The following is a 9,854-nucleotide window of genomic DNA, read 5'->3' as shown; positions in this document are numbered from 1 at the left end:
GAACTCGTTGGACCACCACTTACTTGCACAGTTTGTGATTGGAGTAAGCGTGATTGGTGCACTTGGCTTTTTGTCTTCCTCAAAGAGGGGAGGGGAGGTTAAATGTTCGGGAATTGAGGCGGCCCGGGGAAAAAGGGTTGGCGCAGGGTTTGTTTTTTCCTCTTGGCTGTAGTTGTTTGCGCGGGGGCGAGGGGAGGAGTAAAAACGTCAGGGCCCCATTAGTGCTTTTATTCTCTCCAGTCCTTGAAGGAACTAAACTTCAGTGCGTCTCTGTCCATTTCGTAAACAAGAATATCCTTTCAAGAGTCACCGGGCAGAAACGCCGACTCTACGTCAGGTCTCTTCTGTGACCTGTGAAGTAAGTACCCAGACAAAAGACACTGAAGCGCAAGCAGCGCAACAGAGCTATCGCACTCCTCCCAGAGAAATGCGGGGCGCGCTTCACCCACCCCCATGTCCCGCGTAGCCGCGGGCCCCGCCCCACAGGAGGCGGAGCCTAGCGCACCTTCCGGATTGCAGGCGGAAGTAGGCGAATTTGAATCTTGTGGACCGTTGGATGGGGCTGCTCGCGGTCGGCTTTACGGCTCCGCGAAAGAAGGGAAAAGTGACACGACCGTTCTGGAACTTCTGCCCAGCGCGCCTTGGTGAGTGAATAGAGAACGGGAAGTAACTGAGTATTCCAGGGACAGAATTCGGGCCGTTGGATGGGACAGGGGTCGAGAGGCGGGACAGCGCAGCGGAGGCCTCCGTGTGCCTTTGGGGGTGTCGGGTGGTGGAGTTGGGCTGGAATTCGGGGCGCTGGGAAGCGTCTCCCAGGACGGCGCGCACGAGCCAACCCGGAACGTACTGAGGATTCCGAGGTCTCCCGCCCCCGAGATTAAGCCTTGTTTAACCTTTCTGGTAAACACAGTTTAGTATTTCCGCCAGTTGGACTCGAATGCTGAAGCTGAACAGTAGTTAGATCTAATTGCGAAAGCGTTACGGCAGGTAAGAGAATCTTCCTTTATTAAAGATGGAAGGTTGGGGCAGGTTTAGAATGAGGAGATGCTGTTCTGTACCTGGCTCCGAGTTCCTCCTAAGAGGGATACTCAGAGTAGTCTTTATTACTCTGGACCGCAGGGGAGTGACAGTCTTTGAAATGCCCGGTGGGGATTTAAACTGAAATCTGAGCATCCTTTGTATATAAAACCCGGATATTTTTCTTTCACGATCGACATTTTTCTTGGACCGCAAAAATCCGAGGCTCTTGGTCATTTAAACTGACTACAGTAACAGCGGTAAGTCATAAAGGTTTTAGTTTGGTAACAATAGGGATAAGGTTTAGCTAATTCCACGGATCTGCCTTTTCACATCCTCCATTCATTGGCCAACAGGGTTATTGTGGGGTTATTATGGAAGCATTCTACTAATGTTTCCAGAATTGGATTTTCTTTATTTTTTGTTTGTTTTGGGGTTTTTTTTTGTTTGTTTTATTTTATTTTATTTTATTTTATTTTTATTTATTTATTTTTTTGGTGATGAACTACCTCAAATCTCAAACGCTGTTTAACCACATAACAAAGTCTGCCTTCTTCTGGAATAGTTTAAATGTGTACCCTACATCTAAAATATAAATGAGTTTAAATGTATAGAAATTTCACATCTTGCCTTATTGAACAATCAGACTAATACTGTGTTGTTTTATAGAAACCGATATTTTCTATAAAATATCGGTTCTATAAAATCTTTTTAGATTTTAACACCAAGGTATCGTACCATAAAAAATGTATAAATATCTTTTAAAAAGTAGACATTTCTCATCTATTACTGGCTGCTCCTACTTTCCCATCCCTGCTAGTGAACTTTTGTTTCATTATTAGCCAGGAAAAATAGATTTAAATATTCAGTATTTATTATTGTCGAGATTTGTGTAAGATTGCAGTGGAGACATTAGCTGTACTTTCCTAAGAATTGCAGACAGCTGTTCTGCTCATTTTACGCAAGCTACCAGGAAATAGTAATTTTAAAAAATTAGTTTCTACATTTTAATATGTTTCTTCGCCTTACCTGGACTTTTTCATTTATATTTGTTCTATCTACCTAAATCATTAGCGAATTTCAAATTTTATTGTGTACATATTACCTTGAAGGGTTCGTTAGGTGCTGATGCCTACACTTAAAAATAAAAGATTTATTTATTTAGGGGCACCTGGGTGGCTCAGTGGGTTAAAGCCTCTGCATTTGGCTCAGGTCGTGATCTCAGGGTCCTTGGGATTGAGCCCTGCATGGGTCTCACTGCTCAGCAGGGAGCCTGCTTCCTCCCTCTCTCTCTGCCTGCCTCTTTGCCTACTTGTGATCTCTGTCAAATAAATAAATGAAATCTTTTAAAAAAAAAATAAAGATTTATTTATTTGAAAGTGAGAAAGTCCCAAGCAGACTCCATGCCCAGTGCAGAGCCCATTGTGGCCTTGATCTCCCAGCCCATAAGATCACCACCTGAGTAAAAACCAAGAGTCAGCAGCCCAACCAACTACTTCCCGCTGACAAGAGTTTTAAGAGCACTGACTTGATATTTCCTAGAGAGGCATTATAATATACTGTTAGGGGCAGGGAACTGGAGTCAGATTGCCTCAGTTCGAATTTCATCTCCACCAGTTGGTAGTTGTATGACCCAAGCAAGCTGCTTTATCGTTCTGTGTTTCAAATCCCTGACCTGTGTTAATGGGATAATAACAATACCTACCTTGTAGGATTATTGTGAGAGTCAAATGACTCAACACATAAAAAAATCTTAGTGTGTGGCACATAGTAAATGATACATATATCTTCGATTATATTGAGTTACTTAGCATTGTACAAGCCACATTACATACATTATCTCAATCTTCACATACAACATTGCAATATTTACTATTTTCAGATAAGAAAATGGAGGTTACGAGGGTTCAGTCCTTACACAACTACCAAAATGTTTGAACCAGGTTCAGAAACTATATTTAATTATAAAGTTTATGTCTCTTTTTTTGTCATTATTATTTTAAATAATGCTTCCAGCCTCTCAGCAGTCCATCCTTCCAAATACTGCCTTTTACAAATCTCTGATCACTCCTCTTTGTCTATCACATATAATTCAAGATTTCTTAACTTTTTCATTTTTCACAAAGCCCTTGTCAGTCTGGTTCCAACCTCTGTTTGCAAGGTTCATAATACTCCACCACTCTTTTCCAACCTGTGATGTTTCTATCTATACTAGTACCATTGTTCAAATCTGTTCTCTCTCATTTTTATATATATATACTTTGCCATCAACTTTTTTAGGCCCCTGTAAGATTTTACCCAGTGTGTTTCCAGTACTTGCCTAGACTTCCCCAGGCGCGGAGTGTTTCCTCAGTGCAGTTTAGTTGTAAACATAGCACTAGACTGAGAGCTCTTGTCCTCTTTTTTATATCTGCAATTCTTGGTACGGGAACAGTGAGTGTCTTTGTACTCTGAAACTGTATATGTTTCGTGAGTGCTTGTTATTTTAACAATTTAACACATTGTGTCTTGTGAGATCCTGAGGAAGGTTGTTTTGTTTTGTTTTTAAACTTTTTTTCTGAAGTGATTGTAATTCTGGATAGTTTAGTAGAGATTTTAGTGATACCATATAGTTTGTAAGTTTCACAAATACAGAAAAACATGTATAGAAATTGTAGGTTCAGAAGACATTTCAAGTGGTAAAAAAAAAAATTGCAAGTACTATTTACTAACATTCACAGAACTCCAGATGCTTTATACATGCTTTCTCAATTATTCCTTATAGCGACTTTACTATTATCCCCATATTAAGATGAAGAAACTAGTCATAAAAGATTTAGTAACTTAAAAAAATTTTTTTTGCATTTAATTTTCTCCTGGTGGAATTTTTTTAGAGTAAGAATAAATGTTTCGTGTAATTAGTTAACTATATAATCAAGAGGTACATACATGAGTATTCATTTCTATGTTAATTCAATTCTAAATTAAGAAAATATTGGGGAGTGAAAAAACAGCAAAATTTGCCTTTCCTTTTGAGTTTGAATAGCTGTTACTTGATCTCTTTGCCCATAATAATTTCTTTAAAAAGCTGCCCCCAAAATATAGGGACATCATTCTAAAGACCATTGGGTAGGGTTTAGTCTAAGGAACTTATGATCCTAATATGTTCCCATTCCACACACCTTCTCCAGACAAAGTAGTACCAGATATTTGAATAAGAGCTGAATATCTAGACCACTCACATTATTTCTTCTTGAATTTTGGAATTGAAATACCAAAAACTACTGGAGCTAAGCCAGAAAGGTCCTTATACTGCTGAGATCACAGTGGAATCATGAATAAGAAAGTGTGGCATATGAAGCCAATAAACAGTGGGGGAGGGCAACGTGTTTTCCAGAGACTAGTTATAAAAGTCAGTCAAACTGGGGCATCTGGGTGGCACAGTCATTAAGAGTCGGCCTTTGGCTCAGGTCATGATCACAGAGTTCTAGGTTCAAGCCCCAAATCACACTCGGCTCCCTGCTTAGCAGGAAGCCTGTATCTCCCTTTCCCACTCCCCCTGCTTGTGTTTCCTCTCTTGCTCTGTCTGTCTCTCTGTCAAGTAAATAAAATCTTTTTTTTTTTTTAAAGATTTTATTTATTTGACAGATCGCAAGTAGGCAGAGAGGTAGGCAGAGAGAGGGAGGAAGGGAAGCAGGCTCCCTACTGAGCAGACAGCCCTATGTCAATGTCATGCTCAATCCCAGGACCCTGGGATCATGACCTGAGCCGAAAGCAGAGGCTTTAACCCACTGAGCCACCCAGGCGCCCCAAGTAAATAAAATCTTAAAAAAAAAAAAAAAAGAAGTCAGTAAAACATAACTTTATTGCTTTTCCTTTTGTTGTTAAGACTATTTTTTTAGAGTAGTTTTAGCTTGATAGCAAAAATGAGGGAAAGATAATGATTTTCCCCACACATGCATAGCCTCTCCCCTCTATATACCCCACTAGAGTGGTACATTTGTTGAAATTGTTGAACCTACACTGACATGTGATAAGTACTCAAAATTTGTAGTTGAAATTACAGTTCACTTTTGATTTTGTACATTGTTTGGATCTGGAAAATGGATAATGACAAGTGTCCATCATTTTGATATCATACAGAGTATTTTCACTGTTGTGAAGATTCTCTACACTGCACTTTTCCCAACCACTGATCTTTCTATTGTCTTCAGAGTTGTGTCCTTTCCAGAATATCCAATAATTGGAATCAAACGGTTTGTAGCCTTTTCAGATTGCATTCTTTCACTTTGTAAAAGTGTAAAAGGGCATTGAAGTTTTCTCCACATAATTACATGGCTTGTTAGCTCATTTCTTTTGATCCATAGTTTGTTTGGATGATCCATAGTTTCCATTAACCTACTGAAGGACATCTTAGTTGCTTCTAAAGATTGGCATTTGTGAATAAAGATGCTGTGAACACATGAACGCTTTGACTTTGACGTAAGTTTTGACCTCCTTTGGGTAATTACCAAGGAGCATGATTGCATAACTGAGGTAAATTCCACTTATTGTAGTGTATAATTTTTTAAATAAATTGTTACACTTGATCTGCTAATATTTTGTTGAGGTTTTTTGCATCCGTGAGAGATAATGGTCTGAAATTCTTTTGTGATGTCTTTGACATTGGTATGAGGGTAACGATGATAGTTTATAACTTCCTAAACTAGGAAGTATTCCTTCTGCTTCTATCTTCTGAAAGAGGTTGTAGAGAATTGGTATAATTTCTTCCTCAAATGTTTGGTAGGATTCACCAGCCAACCCATCTGGGCCCGGTGCTTTCTGTTTTGGAAAGTGATTAATTACTGATTCAGTTTCTCTGATACAGTCCTAGTCAGAGCATTTATTTCTCCTTGTGTGAGTTTTGGCAAATTGTCTTTCAAGGAATTGGCCCATTTCATCTGGATTTGTGTGCATAGAGTTCACGGTATTACTTTATTTTATATATATATATATATATATATATATATATTTAAATATATATATATATTTTATTTATTTGGCAGAGAGAGAGAGAGAGATCACAAGTAGGCAGAGAGGCAGGCAGAGGGGGAGGGGGAAGCAGGCTCCCCACTGAGCAGAGAGCCTGATGCAGGGCTCGATCCCAGGACTCTGGGATCGTGACCTGAGCACAAGGCAGAGGCTTAACCCACTGAGCCACCCAGGCACCACTATTTTATATATTTTTTAAAGATTTTATTTGTCAAAGAGAGAGAGTGAGAGTGCAAGCACAAGCAGGGGGAGTGGCAGGCAGAGGGAGAGGCAGGCTCCCTGCCTAGCAAGGAGCCCAATGTGGGACTCCATCCCAGGACCCTGGATTGTGACCTGAGCCAAAAGGCAGACACCTAACCGGCAGAGCCACCCAGGCATCTTCATCTCCTTTATGATATTTTTATATCATCACCTTTATGATATTTTTAATGTCATAGGATCTGTCATGATATCCCTTCTTTATTTCTTCAAATTACTAATATTGTGTCCTTTCTGATTTTTTTCTTAACATATCTAGAAATTTTTTTCTTAGTACATCTAGACTTCTTGGATCTTGCCAAAGAACCAGCTTTGGTTTTGTTTCTCTAGTGATTTCTTGTTTTCAATTTCATTAATTTCTGCTCTAAATCTTATTACTTATTTTCTTCTACTTAATTTTGATTTAATTTCTGTTTATAGTTTTCTACAGTAGAAGCTTATATGAGTCATTTTAGATCTTTTCTAATACCATTCAATGATCTAAGTTTCCCTCCAAGCCCTGGTTCACAGCATCCCGCAAATTTTGAGTTGTGTTTTCATTTTCATTTAGTTCAAAATATTTTGTATTTTCTCTTGAGATTTCTTTTTTGATTCTTGTGTTATTTAAAATTGTGTTGTTTAATCTCTACATATTTTTCAGATTTCCCAGCTATTTTTCTGTTACTAATTTTTAGTTTAATTCCATTGTGGTCTGAGCAGACATTGATTTCAATTTTAAATTTGTTAAGGACTGTCTTACAGTCTAGTATATGGTCTGTCTTGGCATATGCTCTATGTAAGCTTAAGAAGAATATGCATTCTGCTGTTGTAGGATAAAGTAGTTCATTCTATATAGTTGTTTCATGATGATGTTCAGTTCAACTATCAAATCAGTTTTTTACTGATTTTTCCTACTAGATCTGTCCATTTCTGGTAGAGCCATGTTTAAGTCTCCAACTGTGATTATGGATTTACTTGTTTCTCTTTACAGTGCAATTGGTTTTCGCTTCCCATAGTTTGCCTCACGTAATTTAACATAGTTAAACATAGTTCTTAGGTGTATACATATTAAGTGTTGTTACATCTTCTTGGAGTTGATCCCTTTATCATTATTTAATGCCCTATTTATCCCTTGTAATTTCCTTATTTTAAAGTCTGCTTTGTCTGAAATTAATATAGCTACTCCTGCTTTCTTCTGATTAGTCTTAGCATGTTTTATTTTTCTTCATCCATTTATGTTTAATTAATATTTAAAGTGGACTTTTTGGTAGAAAACATATAGTTGGGTCTTATTTTTTGATCTGGCCTGACAAATCTGTCTTTTAATTGGTACATTTGGATTATTGACATTCAGCATGACTGTTGAGATAGTTGGATTAATGTCTACTCTATTTGTTACTGTTTTCTATTTGCTGCCTTTGTTTTTTGTTCCTATTTGTCTCCATTGTTTTTCTGCCTCTTGTGGTTTTAATTAATCATTTCATATGACTTTTTTTCTTAGGATATTAGCTATATTTCCTTTCTGACTTTTTAGTGGTTGTCCTAGAATTTGCAGTATGCATTTACAGCTAGAACAATAATTGAGCATTGTTGGTTTTGTTATTTTGACCAAACTGTTCTCTGTTAGGTCAATTAAGAATAAGGAAAATAAAAGTTTATTTTACATTCACTTATTCCTTATTTGATGATCTTTTTTTCTTTATGTAGATCTGAATTTCTGAATATTATCTTCTCTTTCAAGAATTTCTTTTAACATTTCTTATAAAGAAGGTCTACTGGCAACAAATTCAGTTTTTGTTAGAGAAATATCTTTCTTTTTTCTTTTTTTAAGAGGGAGTGTGTGCATGTGTGCAAGTTGGGGTTGGGGGGCAAAGGGAGAGGGAGAGAGGAAATCCCAAGCAGGCTCCATCCTAGCTTAGAATCTGATGCAGGGCTCCATCTCATGACCTTGAGATCATGACCTGAGCCAAAATCAAGTCAGATGCTTAACCAACTGAGCCACCCCAGTGCCCCTTCTTTTTCACTTTTGAAGGATAATTTTGCAAGATACAGAATTCTGCATTGGAATTTTTTTTTTCCTCAACACTTCTTGTCTGCATGGTTTCTGAGGCGACATCAGATGTAATTCCTTCCTTTGTTCCTTTGTAAGTAAGGTGCTATTTTCTTTATTTTTGATTTTCTGTAGTTTGAAATGAAATACCAAGGTATAGTTTTTTGGCATTTATTCTGTTTGTTGTTCTCTGAATATAGTGGATCTCTGGTTTGATGTTTGACAGTGACTTGTCATTAATTTTTTTTTAGCTTTTTTTTTTTTTTTTTTAGCTTGAACTCATGACCCCCAAATCAAGAATCATATGCTCTATCATTTGAGCCAGCCAGGCACTTATCATTAAAATTGTTTCAGATATTCCTTCTGTTCCTTCCTCTCTTACAGTATTCCCAAAATGTTTATGTTACATTTTCTGTATTGTCCCAAGGTCCTTGGATATTTTGTTCTGTTTTTTTTTTGTTGTTGTTTTATTTTTCTTTTTTCAATGTTTGTTCTCTTTGTTTAGTTTTCAAAGTATCTGTTGAGATATCTTCAAGCTCAGAAGTTCTTTACTTAACCGTGTCCAGTCTGCCTGGAATCCCATCAAAGACATTCTTCATTTTTGTTACAGTGTTCTTTGACCTCTAGCATTTCTTTGGTGCTTGCTTAGGATTTTCATCTTTCTTCTTACATTGCCATCTGTTCTTGTATACTGTGTAGTTTATCTGTTAGAGCCCTTAGCATATTAATCAGAGTTGTTTCAAATTCCCAGTCTGATAATTGCAACATTCCTGCCATGTCTGGTTTAGATGTTTGCTCTATCTTTCTGAATTGTGCCTTTTGCCACAATGATTTGTAATATTTTCTTGATAGCTAGACTAGGTAAAAGAAATCGCTGTAAATAGGCTGTTAGTAATGTTGTGTTAAGGTGTGGGTGAAGGGAAAGAGTTCAGTAGTCCTATTATTAGGTCTTGGTCTTTTCATGAGCTTATATCTGTGAACTTACATGTATTTCTCAACTTCCCCCATCTTCCCCCTCATGTGAGATAGGATGGCAAGAGTAGCTTGGAGTCAGTTACTTCCTTTTCCCCAGGTCAGTTAGGTTCTGATAATACCCTAGTAGGTTAGGCTCTGATTAACTAGTTTCTCCTGATGGCAGGCCTTAGTGGGAAGAATGGAATGCTTTGACAATTTCAGAATGGTACCTTTTCCCTTCTTCTGCCAGAATGACAAGATTTTTTTTTCATGGTATTTACTATGGGATTGTGATTGAGATCCTGGTCAAGTTCCTGGTGATAAATCTCAATAATATTGTGGCGAATCCCCATAATTGGATCCCCCTGATGTTTTTAACTCTCAAATTGTCAACACTGAGTCTCCAGCCATTACTCAATTACAGTTCAGGTTTTCCTACTCCAGCACTGGATCCCACCGTGGTTCCAGCTGGTAAGTCTCTGCTAAAGTAAGTTGTGACTCTTTGTACTCACCTGTCTTGGGGGCAGTGGTTTGTCTGGTCCCTCCCTACCTTTTACTGATCTAAAAAATGTGGTGTTTTTTTTTT

The 9,854-nt window shown here is 37.9% G+C and overlaps 1 protein-coding gene and 1 long non-coding RNA gene across 3 annotated transcripts in view; one reads left to right on the top strand and one right to left on the bottom strand.

Annotated features, from left to right (window-relative positions):
* Nucleotides 1-273: 273 nt before the first annotated feature.
* LOC309868289 lies at nt 274-591 on the bottom strand. The gene is made up of 2 exons (XR_014313623.1): nt 506-591; nt 274-351 (listed from the first exon to the last, which is right to left on the bottom strand). It is a non-coding gene; the product is annotated as an uncharacterized lncRNA (long non-coding RNA).
* The window catches only part of G2E3 (G2/M-phase specific E3 ubiquitin protein ligase), a 68,750-nt gene continuing 59,240 nt past the window's right edge, over nt 345-9,854 (top strand). The window contains exon 1 of one of the 2 annotated variants that reach the window (XM_082737943.1): nt 345-644. In XM_082737943.1, coding sequence (XP_082594069.1) covers nt 454-644 — 191 coding nt within the window. In that variant the 5' untranslated portion in view covers nt 345-453. The remainder of the gene's footprint in view (nt 645-9,854) is intronic. The other variant, XM_082737944.1, reaches the window with a different exon arrangement.

The sequence above is a fragment of the Mustela nivalis genome (assembly GCF_964662115.1).
Source record: "Mustela nivalis genome assembly, chromosome: 6".
NCBI classification, from domain to species: domain Eukaryota; kingdom Metazoa; phylum Chordata; class Mammalia; order Carnivora; family Mustelidae; genus Mustela; species Mustela nivalis.
The sequence above is the reverse complement of the archived record's forward strand: the minus strand, read 5'-3'. Positions and strand labels throughout refer to the sequence as shown.